The following is a 15,028-nucleotide window of genomic DNA, read 5'->3' on the forward strand; positions in this document are numbered from 1 at the left end:
AAAGAGGGAAGGGAGTCTCACCTGAGGACAAGCACAGAAAAGGCCACCAGGGAGTATGCAAGCAGAGTCCCAATTGACATGAGGTCCACAAGGTCACTGAGCTCAAAGAGGAAGGCCATGAGCGCTACAAGGAGGGTGCAGATGAAGTGAGGGGAGAGGGATGAGAACCCAGTGCATACAGCCATGTTGAGGAAACTGATCAACAATGGGATGGGTTCTCTTTATTCACCTGCAAGAGTTCCAGAAACGATGGTGGCGATGATGGGGGTGTGGGTGCGGGGGTGGATCCGGGCAAGTCCCCGGAAAAGGAGCCCATCCTCTGCCATCGCAAAGATCACGCGAGGCATGGGAAACATGGAACCCAGGAGGCTGGAGGAGAAATGGAAATGTGTGTGAGGATACAAAGAGCAGGACAGAAGGACAGACTGGGGCTTCTGCTCCCTGGCCTGCACTGAGCAAGCTGTCTCTCCCTCTCATCTCTCCATCCAAGGCTGGACCACCTGAGAACTGGAGAAAATGGGAGAGGAACTTACTTTGGTGCCCAACCTGCGGCCCGCATGCAACCCAGGAAGGCTTTGAATATAGCCCAACACAAAATTATAAATTTACTTAAAACCTTTTTTTTTTTGCTCATCAGTCTTTGTTAGTGTTTGTGTATTAAATGTGTGGCCCAAGACAACTCCTCTTCTTCCAGTGTGGCCCAGAGATGCCAGAAGGTGGACACCCTTTAGACACTGACCTGGATGAAAGAGCACTGAGAGTCCCGGCTGCCACGACATATCTGGCAGGTGCCCATCCAACGTAGAGAAAAGCCTGCGGCAAGGGGCTGTCAGAATGAATCTGGTAGTAGGGCACCATGAGAGTGAGCGCCGCGGAGATCCCGAAGTACGCCAGGAAGCAGATGAAGAGCGAGATCACGGTGCCCAGGGGGATGGAGCGCTGAGGGTTGCGGGCTTCTTCCCCTGTGGGCCGGGTGGAAGGGCTGGCTCAGGGACACAGGCCCAGGTGAAGAGGACACGAGGTGCTCCTTCAAGAGCCGGCCAACGTTCTACCAGCCCTGTGTCCAAGGGCAGCCCAAATGGTGCCTAAACCCAAGTGGGGCAGAATGGCTGTGTTACCTGTGGTGGCGATGCAGTCAAAACCAACAAAGGCATAGAAACACGTGGCTGCTCCTCGGAGGATCCCATCAAAGCCAAAAGGCACAAACCCTCCAGAGCCCAGAGGGCCCAAGCTAGGGGGAGAGAAGGTAAGGGGAAGAACATGGATGAGGAAGCCATCTCTACTGGAGCGCACTCAACACCACAGTCTTGCCCTGGTAGCTCAGTTGGTTAGAGCATCATCCCCAAATGTGAAGTTTGTGGGTTCGATCCCAGTCAGGGCATAGAAGAATCAACCAATGAATGCATAAGTAAGTGGAACAACGGCTAGAGCTTTCTCTCTCTCTCTTTCCCCCTCTTTCTCAAATCAATTAAAAGATAAATGAATAAATAACCACAGTCCTGGACTCCATCCCCCTGTCCCCAGCTCTCTGTTCCCAAGCTCTGCACTCCACACACAGGACTGTGCTGAGACTGGCCTCCTGACCTAGAAGTGTCGTTTGATCCATTCTTGGCCAATTCGTAGTCCTGTTCCGTGAGCTGCCAGTGGTGCATGTCTCCCTTAATGAAGCCACAGAGGATGACGAAGCTGAGAACCAAAAGGTTCAGGCCCGTGAACACCTTGGTAACCAGGGCTGACTCCCTAGCTCCCAGAACCAGTAGACCTGTGGGGAAGATGGAAGAGGAAACATCCAAAATCAATGAATCCAGCCCTGGCTGGGTAGCTCAGTTGGTTAGAATATCCTCCCAATATGCCAAGGCTGAGGGTTTGATCCCCGGTCAGAGCACATACAAGAATCAACCAATGAGTGCATCAGTAAGTGGAACAACAAATCCATGTTTTTCCCTCTCTCTCCCTCTCTCAGAAAAATCATGGAATCCATAGACAGAAAGCAGACTAGTTGTTTCCAGTGACTAGAGGGTAAAGGGGAGAAGGACACTTAATGGTTATAGGGTCTCCTTTTGAGGTGATAAAAATGTTTCAGAACTAGATGAAGGGGATGGTTGCATAACATTGTGAAGGTACTAATGGGACACTGAATTGTACACTTTAAATTGATTGATTCTGTTCCTGGTGGTGTGGCTCAGTGGATTGAGCACTAGCCTGCAAACCAAACAGTCACCAGTTCGATTCCCAGTCAGGGCACATGCCTGGGTTGCTGGCCAGATCATGTCCCCAGTAGGTGACAAGCGAGAGGCAACCACACATGGATGTTTCTCTCCCTCATTCTCCCTTCCTTTGCCTCTAAAATAAATAATCTTTAAAAAAATAAAAATAAAAATAATTGATTTATTCTGTCTGGCCAGGTATATCAGTTGGTTAGAGCATTGTCCCAGTACACTATGGTTATGGGGTGTGATCCCTGGTTAGGGCACATACAAGAAACAACCAATGTATGTGTCAATAAGTAGAACAACAATTGATGTTTTTGTCTGTTTGCCTCTCTCTCTCTCTCTCTCCCTCCCTCTCTCCCCCTTCCTCTCTCTCTAAAGTCAATAAGTAAAAATAAATAAATAAAAATTAAAATAAAATGATTGATTTCCTATTGTGGTAACCATCTCCCAGTGTACACAAATATCACATCACCCGCTTAAACTTGCATGATGTTACATATCTATTATATCTCAGGAAAGCTGGGGATAATAATAAAATAAAATGGCTACTCTTACATTACGTAAATTGTACCTCAATTTTTTTAAACAAAATAATTTTTTCAAACTTTGGTCTCAGTACAGAGGAAGCAACTTTGTCTAAATTAATAGGTCTCAGCTGGAGGTGACTCTGTTGCCCAAGGGACATTTGGGGGTGGGTGACACTAGCATCTAGTGACTAAGTCATGGGAGAATCACTCAATGTCCTACAATAATCGCCCCACACAAAAGAATGATTCAGCTCAAAATATCGAGTTCCAAGTGTGAGAAACAATGGTCTATGTCTTGCCTTCCTGTCTCTCCCACCAACCACAAACTCTTTCTAATCTCTAATCTCCCCACCCCTTCCCCACCTCTAAGCCTTTCCCCTCCCAGCTCCCCCACCATGCCCCACTCTCCCCATCCAGCCTCGGACCCCTGCCTCACCAGTGAGCAGCAGCACCAGGCCCAGCGAGAAAAAGTCTAGGTACTTGGCCAGGTGGGGCACCTGCGGAGAGAAGCTTCCCTGCAGCACCTGAGAGATACGGTTCCCAGTCAAGCTGTCCACGGCGGAGCTCCAGGCCCTGGCCACACTGGCACTGCCTGCAGGACACAAGACCTTCATTTGCAAACAGTCTGCACGCCTGCTCGGCACCATGGGATATATTTTTGGGAAAAAACGAAAGAACATATAAAATACCTAATCTCAAAGAGTTTCTTCTTTTCATGGGACAAAGAGAGCAGACACAGATATTTCATAAAACAAGTAAACGATTTCATGTGTTAGAAGGAGAGTAGTATTATACAAGAAAAGAGGGGCCCAGGCTGGTGTGGCTCAGTGGATTGAGTGCTGGCCTGTGAATCAAAGCATTGCTGGTTCAATTCCCAGACAGGACCTGTGCTTGGGTTGCAGGCCAGGTCCCCAGGAGGGGACATTGATATTTCTCTCCCTCTCTTTCTCCTTCCCTTCCCCTCTCTCTAAAAATAAATAAATTGGCCCTGGATGGTGTAGCTCAGTGGACTGAGCGCAGGCCTTTGAACCAAAGTATCGCTGGTTTGGTCCCCAGTCAGGGCAGTCAGGGCACATGCCTGGGTTGCAAGCTATATCCCCAGTATGGGGTATGCTAGAGGCAACCACATGTTGATGTTTCACTCCCTCTCTTTCTCCCTCCCTTCCCCATCTCTCTAAAATAAATAAATAAAATCTTTTTAAAAAAACAGTTAAAAATAAATAGATAATAAAAATAAATAAAAATAAATAAATAAAATCTTAGAAAAAAGAAAAGAGGGAAGTGGGTGGTCAGGGGACAATTTCATGAAGCCAACAGCTGAACAAAGAAGTTGCTATGGTGAGGGAAGAAGCCTTAAGGACCATGTGTCTCCCCCATAGGAATTCTTCCCCAGTTCCTACAGTTCCCATTTCTTCCTGGTTCTTGGTTCAGTCATTAAAGGAAAGCAGGATAGAGTTAAGTACAGGATAGAGTTAAGAGTAGAGTAGCAGGATAGAGTTAAGAGTGAAGTTTGGGAGTTTTCCTGAAACTGTCACCCACTTCCCCTCATAAGGCAGATAACAAAGTGTTCGTGAATGAGGATGGAGACCCCACTCCCTGCTCCTATTTTCCTGATCTAAGTCACTTGTTTCCCTCACATGGCCACGTCCACTCACCAATGACATAGGAGAGGATGAGGGTCCACCCAGTCGTGAAGGCACACAGCTGTCCCACCGTGACGTAGCTGTAGAGATACGCAGAACCGGAGCACGGTACCCGGGCCCCAAACTCCGCGTAGCAGAGCCCAGACAACATGGAAGTCAGGGCAGCCACCAAGAAGCAGAGGATAATCGCTGGTCCAGCTTTGTCCTTGGCCACTTCACCAGCCAGGATGTACACACCTGCTCCCAGAGTACTGCCCACACCAAAGGCCACCAGGTCTAGGGTGCTCAGACAACGGGTCAGGCGGCTGTCAGTCCCCTCCCTTGGCTCCAGAGGCAGCCTGCGAACTAGCTTCTGACCAAACTGGCGAACACGTTGACACAGCATCACAGATGGAGTTGAGGAGGAAGCTTAGCTCTGCGGAGAAAACAACACAGAAAGCCATCAAGAACATCCAGCTTCCTCTTCCCGCAAACAGCCAGGGGTGGCCTCTGAAAATGGTTTGCTGTTCACTTGACTCAGAAACCCCCAAGAAATCATGGAAATCATGAAGTTCAGATCCTCATGTTCACTTTAAGAACACTCATGAAACTGCCCAGGCCATCAAGGGTGTGCATGTACAAAAAGCCACTGAGGATCTATCAGAAGGCCGTCACTTTGTAGAAGCAGTGTGTGCCATTCCATTATTACAACAGTGGGATTGGTAGGTGTGCCCAGGCCAAACAGTGGGACTAGACACAGGTTCAGTGGCCCAAAAAGAATGCTGAGTTTTTGCTGCATGTGCTTAAAACTGCAGAAAGTGATGCTGAACCTGAGTTTAGATGTAGACTCTTGTCGCTGAGCACGTCCAGGCAAACTAAGCTCCCAAGGTGCAGAACGTACAGAGCTCACAGGTAGACGGACCCACACATGAGCTCTCCCTGCCACAGGGAGATGACCCTTCCTGAAAAAGAGCTGACTGTTCCTAAACCAACCAGAAGAGGAAATTGCACAGAAGAAAAGGATATCCCAGAAGAAACTGAAGAAACAAAAATTTATGGACTGGCCCTGGCTGGCGTGACTCAGTGGATTGAATGCTGGCCTGCAAAGTGAAGGGTTGCCTGGGTTGTGGGCCAGGTCCCCAGTTGGGGGCATGTGAAAGGCAACCAATTAATGGTGTTTCTCTTCCTCCCTTTCTCCCTCCCTTCCCCTCTCTCTAAAAATAAATAAATAAAATCTTTTAAAAACACACAAACAAACTTATGGCCCAGGAGTAAATTCAGCACAAAATAAATACTAATACAAGTAAAATTTAAAAAGTGCCCATCCATCCTTGGCCCCAGGATGGATGAGGGCAATAGAAGACCAATTCCACAGAGCAATGGTAAAAAGACACATTGGGTAAGTCATCCATGTCTGAGCCTTGGTTTCTTTAAATGTAAAGAAGACTATTAGGATGTGTCACCACTACTAAAAGGGTTGGTTGAAGAGAGAATCAAGCAAAAGCTTCTGGTAAGCCCAACAGCAGATGAACAGAGTGGATAAGAGGACTGATTTTTGAGGCCACACCACTCAGCTTCAAATCCAGCTCTGCCACTGAACAGCTGTCTGATTCTGCATGAGCTACAGACCGTGTGTGCCCTGTCCTCCCTCAGTAAAACAGAGGAAAATATTATCATCATTATTTCCTCCTGTCCTTGGTAAGTGACTTTTGGGCTTGGCGATAAGAACTCCCAAGCACCACATTTCTCTGTCGCGGGCCCTGAAACATGATTGCTTCCCAGGTTATCCTGTTTGTTTGTTTTTGAAGTGAAATGGGGATGTGGAATTTGGAGCTGGAGGGAAGAGATGGGATTTGTAGGGACGGAGAGGTTCTAGCCCACTCGGTTCGGGAGAAACATTGACCCAGTGTGGCCTCCCAATGACCTCAAGGGCTGTAGGACTCTTCTTCACCCCAAATCAGAAGTGACAGGGTGCTATCTGCTACTTCTTTGAGGCCCGGTATGTCTCCTCATTACACCTCTCTTGGGGCATGGAGGGGGGGTTGGCAGGTGGGGAAGCCTTTAAAAGGAAGGAAATCTGGTCACATGCTACAGCATTGATGAACCCTGAGGACATTTATGCTCAGTAAAATAAACTGATCACAAAAAGACAATACTGTATGATCCCACTTCTGTGAATTAATTATGTAGAGTAGTCAAACTTACAGAAACAGGAAGGAGAATGGTGGAGGGCTAGGAGAAAAAGAAAAAAGGATTAAGAAGTACAAAGTGGTAGTTACAGAACAGTCAGGGGGATGCGAACTACAGTGTAGGAAATACAGTCAAGGGCATAAGGGGGGTAAATGGTGATAAAAAATAAAATTAAAAAAAGAATATTTGGTCAGTAATATTGTAAAAACTATATGTGTGTGCTGCCAGGTAGGTACCATATTTATCACTTTACAAGGTATATATAAAAAAGGTGTAAAAAGGTATTAGTTTCAGGCTGTACACCTGAAACTAATGTAAATTGAATGTCAACTGTAATTGAAAAAAAATTTAAAACAAAGCAAAAAAAAAAAAGGTAAAATGGTGGTTCCAGGGGCTGGGAGTGGAAACAGAGTTACTGTTTAATGGCAAGGACAGGTTTTATAAGGTAAGAGTTCTGGAGACTGGTTGCACAGCGGTGTGAATATACTTACCACTACTGAACTGTACACTTAAAAATAGTTAAGATGCTGTCCCGGCTTCAGTGGATTGAGTGGCAGCCTGTGAACGGAAAGGTTGCAGGTTCAATTCCCCATCAGGGCACATGCCTGGGTGGTGGGCCAGGTCCCGCTCTGGGACGTGTGAGAGGCAACCAACTGCTGTTTCTCTCACACATCGACATCTCTCTCCTCTTTCTCCCTCCTCTTTAAAAATAAATAAAATCTTTTTTTTAAATAGTGAAGGTGGTTAATTTTACATCATGTATATTCTACAACAATTTTTTAAGTGTTACCAATAATAATAGCGTTGACGGTTAAGACAGTAAATTTTATGTCTGCCACAATTTTTTTAAAAGGTTGTGCTGATGGTAATAATAGAGCCAGCTTCATGGAATTGTTCAGTGTAATAAATCAGCGTATACAACAGCCTGATATCTGTGGTGCACCCACCCTAAACCCCGAATAACTTTTAACCTTTAATATTGTTTGCACATGAAATAAAACAACCAGCCTCCTCACCCTGGCCGGGTAGCTCAGCTGGTTAGAGTACGGAGGCAATACTTCAAGGTTCGGGTTGGATCCCAGGTCAGGGTCCACATACAAGAAACAACCAATGAGTGTACCAATAAGTGGAACAATAGATCGATGTTTCTCTGTCTCTCAAATCAATACATTTTTAAGAAGAAAACAACAATCAGTCTCAGAGCATACGCGCACTCAACCCATCTCCCCCACCAGCTCCCACCCCTTCTCCGCTCACAGCTGTTTCTCTTGTCTGGAAAATGGGTCTTTTCTGCCCTTCAAACGGAGCCAGGCTGAGCAACTAAGTACCCATCTCCCCCACCAGCTCCCACCCCTTCTCCGCTCACAGCTGTTTCTCTTGTCTGGAAAATGGGTCTTTTCTGCCCTTCAAACGGAGCCAGGCTGAGCAACTAAGTGAATGTTGCAATTGCCGAGGTCTGCAGGAATATCAGAACACACGCGCCCTGTCTGGGACAGAAGAGGGGTTACCCCGACTTACCGGACCGCGGGAGCAGATCCGGGATCACTGGGTCGGAGTCAGGGAGTGTGAGCTAAGCCAGGTCGACTTGAACTGATAATATCTTTAAAGCTGGAGCTGGAAGCACATAAAAGAACAGCTATTTCTCCCCGCTGGGTAGGCGGGGCGGGGCCAGGGGCCTCTGCCGTGATGCAATCAGACGTGGAAGCTTCTCTGTCTCAGCTCTAAGATTTTTTTTAATGGTGGTAAAATACACACGACATAAAATTCTCCATCTGAGCCATTTTAAAGTGTTGTGTTTGATACTGTTATGTGTATGCACACTGCTGCGCCCTCACACTCTAGAATTCTCATCTTGCAAAACTGATACTCACCCCAAACCCTCACCCCCACCCCTGTTTAACCCTCACTGCCCTCCACACTCTGGCCCCTGCCATCTACTTTCTGTCTCTAAGGGCCTGACCACTCTAGATACTTCACAGAAATGGAGGCATACAGTATTTGTCCTTTTGGGGTAAGGCTTCTATCACTTGAGTAAATGTCCTCACATCTCCTTCATGCTGTGGCCTGTGTGAGAATCTCCTTCCTTTTCAAGGCTGAATAAGATTCCTTTGTATGGAATCTTATGTTTATCCATCCCCCCATCAAAGGATCCTTGGGTGGCTTCCACTTTCTGACTTGTGAATAATGCCGCTATGAACATGGGTGCACTTCTATGTTCAGGGCACTCAGGGAGCTGAGGCCCTGCTTTGAATTCTTTGAGGTATATACCCAGAATTGCTGGGTAATATGATTCTACGGTTTTTCTTAAATGCATGAATCCATTTCATCAAGGATCCCAGAAGCAGGGAGTCTATAACCTGGGACCCCACTCACAACCCTACTTGGTCCATCTTCCACTTGTCAGGGATGGGGACACTTTACCCCTTTCCCTCTTAGTTCTTCTGGTTGGTTGAATAATTACAATGACAGCAAGCTCAGCCCCGGCCAGGTACCTCAGTTGGTTAGAGCGTCATCCTGATACATCAAGGTTTCAGGTTCAATCTCAATCCCGGGTCAGTGTACAAACAAGAATCAACCAATGCATGCAGAATTAAGTGGAACAACAAACCAATCTCTCTCTCTACACCCCCCTTTCTGTCTAAAATCAAAAAAAAAAAAAAGTAGTAAAATGACACAAGACAGATTAACAGGAGAAAATCAGGTTTTAATATGTGTACACGGGGAATTCACATAAGCATGAAAATTCCAAAAGCAGGAAGGCAAGGTAAGGTATATATGCCATTCTGGACCAAGAACGGGGAGGCAGGGATCTAGGTTTTCAAAGGGAGGTGAGACCATTTAAAGGGGATGAAAAGAAGTCATGTTTAGTGAACTGTTTGCTGGGTCACCTTGAAACGATGGGACAAAGAGAGCACTCTGACCAAGGGCCTTGCCGAGTTCCTTCCTATCATGCACTCATTTATAATAAACTGCCGTATCTGTGGTGATCTCTCCCTTCCTGGAACAGGTCCTCTATCTTAAATTCTTGTATGCAGTAAGTGGGAAAGGCCAAAGGTTCATCCTGAGCCTTCTGGGTCTTCAAGATTTTCAGCTCAAAATATTCTGCATACCACAGGGGCATGGCTGAGGGTGACTCATTCAGAGTGGCCACATACTTCGAAGCTTCCCACAGGGAGCGCAAGGCCTGAGGCAGCTTACTGGAAAAGGACAGACAGACCAAATGGGACATGATCAAGTAACCCACGTACAGAAACACGGGGTGCCAGTGACCCAAACTGGATTAAACCTTTATTTATTTTTTTAAGATTTTACTTATTTATTTTTAGAGAGAGAGGACAGAAGGAGAAAGAGAGGGAGAGAAACATCAATGTGTGGCTGCCTCTTGTGTGCCCCTTGCTGGACACCTGGCCTGCAACCCAGGCAACTGCCCTGACTGGTGATTGAACTGCAACCTGCTTGTTTGCAGGACTAAGTTCAGTCCACTGAGATACACCAGCCAGGGCTGAATTAAATCTTTAAAAAGCCAATCACACAGGGAATAGATGGAGTGACATGGCTTAAGCTGTGGTGAAGACTGTTGGTTGGTTGTATGGATCCCCAAAGCTGGGATGATAGTTATTCTTTATGTTTTTTTAATTTAAAAATATCTCAGTTTTAATTTCTACATTACAAATTTTTGTTATATTTGCTTTTTATTTAATCTTTATTGTATTTTTCCCATTACCATTTAGTCCCCTTATACCCCTCTTCCCCCAGCAATCACCACACTGTTGTCTGTGAGTCCTTTTTCCTTTTTGCTCAACCCCTTCCCCTGATACTAGCTGTTATCTGCTGTCCATCTATGAGTCTGTCTGTTTTGTTAGTTCAGCTTGTTTGTTAGATTCCACTTATGGGGGAAATCATTTGGTATTTGTCTTTCTCTGACTGGTTTATTTCACTTAATATTCTCCAGGTCCATCTATACTCTTGCAAAGGGTAAAATTTTCTTTTTTATGGCTGAGCAGAATTCCAATGTGTAAATGTCCCATAGTTGTTTTATCCACTCATCTACTGATGGACACTTGGGCTGCTTCCATAGTTTGGCGATTGTAAGTTAATGCTGCAATGAACATAGGGGTGCTTATGTTCTTTTGAACTCATGTTTTGGGTTCCTTTGGGTATATTCCCAGAAGTGGGATCGTGGAGTCAAAAGGCAGACCAATTTTTAACTTTTTCAGGTATCTCCATACTGCTTTCCACAGTGGCTGCACCAGTCAGCATTCTCACCAACAGTGCAAAAGACTTCCCCCTTCTCCACAGCCTCACCAGCACTTGCTGTTTGTGAAAATTATTCTAAACAGAAGACATTTGAGAGTCGACAAGATACAGAGAGAGCCTTCTCAGAGTTTCCCTTATCTATCTAAAGGTAGAAAATTCTGGGAAATAAGACAGCCATAAATTCCTTCTTCACAGAGGGGCTACGCCCAAGAGGAGGAAGCAGTGCAAACCTATCACTCTAACTTCCCCCTCCAGGCAAAAGATAGAAGGACCATTCACATCTGCACAGATAAGCTTTATCATGAAGTTTCTCCTCTCCCCTTTGTTCTCCCAAAATGCCAGCTCTGCTTTCTCAGAGGGGGTAAATGGAGGTTCATCCTCAGCTTCTCTGTGGTTGGACTGAGAGGAGGGGTACATCTGGTTAGTCACCCCACCTGCGGGTTCTCTTCACCTGTGTTCTGAATACCATCTCTGGGTATTGACTCAAGAACTCAATCTGCTCCAGCTACAACGTTCCCCCACTCTTTCCTTATTAAGGAAATAGTGGTTCACTATTTCCAGTGGTTCACTCTGGCATGAGTTGTACCTTAATTTCAAAAAATCAGAATGAGTCAAAGTGGATAATGCTGCAAAGATCATTTGCAAGTTCCCAGTCACCCCATCTCCCAGTCTCCCTTTCCAAGGGTTAGAAATGCCACTTTTCTTACAAAAATGACTCTAGATATACAAAATGATTTATTTCTTCAATATTTGGTAGGACTAAATATTGATGTCATTTGGGCCTGGAATTAATTAATTAATTAATTAATTTGGCAGGGAAGAGTACTCCATTCAGCCCTGGTCAGTGTGGCTCAGTGGATTGAGCACTGGTCTATGAACCAAGGTGTCACTGGTTCGATTCCCAGTTAGGACACACGCCTGGGTTGTGGGCTGGGTCCCCGGTAGCAGGTTTGTGAGAGGCAACCACACATTAATGTTTCTCTCCCTCTGTTTCTCCCTTCTTTCTCCTCTGTCTGAAAATAAATAAATAAAATCTTAAAAAGAAAGAAAGAAAGAAAAGAGTACTACATTCAGCAAAATGTGATCTCCCTGGCCAAATACCACAACAGTGTGACAATGTAGATGTGTTTGCTCCATGTGGTTGTAGATATTCCAGGAAAGTTTAAAAAACATGAAGTCTTATGGTATGAGATCTTGAGGCAGGCTAAGTAGAAATTTCCCAATCTTTCTGAGACCAGTCCTACTCCTGTCTCATGAGTTTTCCTCAAACTGAGACAAAAACAAAACAAAACAAAACAAAAAACCCCAGAGATGTAAGGGGGGGGCATGTTTTTCTGACAAGACAATTTTGAGAATTTTAGTCTGAACAAGCTTTCCAGAGTCAAGAGAATTCTTGCTATGGGGCTAACTCACATTAATCAGGGCCTGCAACCTTTCACATTCTGCATGGAGTTTACTCAGCAGTCATGTCACAAAAAAATGCTCAAACCTGATCTCTAAAAAAACAAAATCAGGCCCCAGCTGGTGTGGCTCATTGGATTGAGTGCTGACCTGAAAACTAAAAGGTTGTCAGTTGGATTCCCAGTCAGGACATCTGCCTGGGCTGTAGACCAGGTCCCCAGTTGAGGGTGTATGAGAGACAACCAATTGATGTTTCTCACACATCGATGTTTCTTTCCCTCTCTTTCACCCTCCCTTGTCTCTCTCTAAAAATAAATAAAAAAATAAATTACTCTTTAAAAATTAAATAAAAATAAATAAAATCTGAAAGAAAGGAAGAAAGAAAAAGAGAATAAAAGGAAGAAAGAAAGAGTAATAACAAAACAAAATCAGGTTCTGGCCAGGTAGCTGTGTTGGTTAGAGCATTGTCCAGATATGCCAATGTTGAGGGTTTAATCTCTAGTCAGGGTACATACAAGAATCAACCAATTAATGTATAAGTAAGTGAAACAATAAATGAATATTTCTCTCTCTCTCTCTTTCTCCCTTCCTCTCTAAAATAAATAATTTTAAAAAAACAACCTGAAAAACAGCCCTGGCTGGTATGGTTCAGTGGACTAAGCATCAGCCTGAGAACCAAAGGGTCACTGGTTCAATTCCCAGTCAGGGCACATGCCTGGGTTGTGGGCCAGGTGTCCAGCAGGGGGCATGGGAGAGGCACACCACAAGTGATGTTTCTCCCCCTCTCTTTCTACCTTCCTTCCTGTCTCTCTAAAAATAAATAAATAAAATTTTAAAAAATAATGATAAAACTTGAAAAACAAATCAACCAGAGGATAAGGAGGAAAAGACACGGAAGGTAAGGAGGGTCAAATATATGGTGACAGAAGACGTTTCTGGGTGGGTGGGCACACAATGCAATATACAGATGATATATTATACAATTATACATTGAAACCTATATAAATTATTAAACAGTCACCCCAATAAATGTTAATTTAAAACCAATCAAATGGACTAAATACTCTTTTTTTTAATCTGCTCTGGCTGGGGTGGCTCAGTGGATTGAGTATTGGCCTGCAACTCAAAAGGTTGCCAGTTTGATTCCCAGCAAGGCACATGTCTGGGTTGTGGGCTGGGTCCCCAATTGTGGGTGTGTAGGAGGCACCAATCAATTGTATCTCTAGCACACCGATTGTTTCTCTCCCTCCTTTCCCCCCTCTCTAAAATTAAACAAAAATAAAATCAATTAAATAAATACTCTAATAAATACAATGAAGCATAATAATCAATTACTTCACTAGGGCAGATGGCCTACTCTGACCCACAAAGGGTCAGGCATGCAGAAAGGATTGCAAGGTTAGACCAGATTGTTACAGAACAGAAAGGGTTCATTCACCAGGAGCTACCAGAGCCAACCGAGCATTAATGTAGAGGAAGATTGGCTATTTTATTATGAATGATTGCCACCCATGGGATGGGAAGCTAATGCCTCAAAAGCCCAGACTCCCCAGTGGTGTGTAGGCTAAAATTCTATATGGCAAATCACAAGACACTGCAGGTTAGGGGTTAGGGGTGCTGGGAGCTGATCAGTTGGATGTGAGGTCAGAGTGATGAACCATTTGTTCAGGTCTTGAGGACAGGCTCTGAGGTCCCTTCCAGCATCCTTCTGTCTGGTTCATGGGAAAGTAGCCAGGGGGGTCATTCCACCTTCAGGCACAGGAGCTGACACATGACTTAATCTCCGTGTATCCTTAGCCTGCTGGAGGTTCAGACCAAAGGGGACTATTAGTCAGGTACCGGACCTACTGTCTCTCTACTGCCTCGGGCATTGCTGTTATCTGGGCGAAAGGGTGGGTCTCTCAGAGGAAGAGACAGTGAGAGATGCGAGAGAAGTGAGGAGGAGGTGATTTCTAGAGCTAGGATGTAAAACTAAATTTAATCAAAATCATAAGGACCTTAAGAATTTAACCAGGGACTAATTATATACATTCTCTTCATTGTCCCAACTGTCAACAAAATTCAGCAGTTGTATATAAATTAGAAGCCAATGGATAACAGAATGGTGAGGACCAGGTAGGGAGATTTTAGCTGAAAAATGCAGTGATTGCCTTCTAAAGACTAGTTTTGAACATCCATGCCATCAGCTTCATTCTCACATCCAAGTGGCTCCCAAATCGGGAGCATCAGAGTTGGATTGAAGGCTTATCCTGGTAAAGCAAATTCAAAATTAAGTATCCTCACCTGAAGCTAAGAGGCTTATCCAGCATTGTCATCCACTTTGGGGTTAACTAGAGTAACCCTACTTACTCTTCTGACATTATTTGTAGAATAAAGTTTTCATTCACCCTCTGAGAAGAGAGAGGGCCATGATGTACAGAGATATATCAGCATGGGGGGGGGGGGGTTGAACTTTGTGCGTTTTATTGGATTATAATTGGATTACAAAAGTTAGTGTGGGGGTTTGCTGTTATGTGGTCCCTGGGCTGTGGGGCATTGTAACATGAGGCTTGCAATTTGTTCCAATGTTGTCTTCCACCTGTGGCTGTAGGGAGCTGTTAGTTCTGTTCTTGGCTGCCAGTAACTTCCAGTCCTAGGACAAAGGATCGCTGGCAGTGAAGATGGGTGAGGAGCGAGCTGGTCTGCAGAGTCTGGAGAGACAGCGAAGGATTAGAATCCTCTCTCTGAACTTCACAGAAACAGGGTTAGGGAGTTTAGGGTTAGGGTTAGGGGAGTTAGCCTGGGTCGAGCTTCTAGTGCCCATTGCTCCCTTAGTCTC

The 15,028-nt window shown here is 45.1% G+C and overlaps 1 protein-coding gene across 1 annotated transcript; it reads right to left on the reverse strand.

The window, feature by feature from the left end:
* Positions 1–696: 696 nt before the first annotated feature.
* Positions 697–4,825, reverse strand: LOC114511533 (cationic amino acid transporter 3-like; the record flags this gene model as incomplete). The annotated part of the gene is made up of 5 exons (XM_036012895.1): positions 4,396–4,825; positions 3,177–3,332; positions 1,567–1,762; positions 1,119–1,231; positions 697–962 (listed from the first exon to the last, which is right to left on the reverse strand). Coding segments are annotated over exons 1-5 (1,104 nt in total), but the record flags the coding sequence as incomplete, so codon positions are not given.
* Between the last annotated feature and the right edge of the window lie 10,203 nt (positions 4,826–15,028).

This window comes from Phyllostomus discolor, chromosome 12 (genome assembly GCF_004126475.2).
Source record: "Phyllostomus discolor isolate MPI-MPIP mPhyDis1 chromosome 12, mPhyDis1.pri.v3, whole genome shotgun sequence".
Lineage (NCBI taxonomy): Eukaryota > Metazoa > Chordata > Mammalia > Chiroptera > Phyllostomidae > Phyllostomus > Phyllostomus discolor.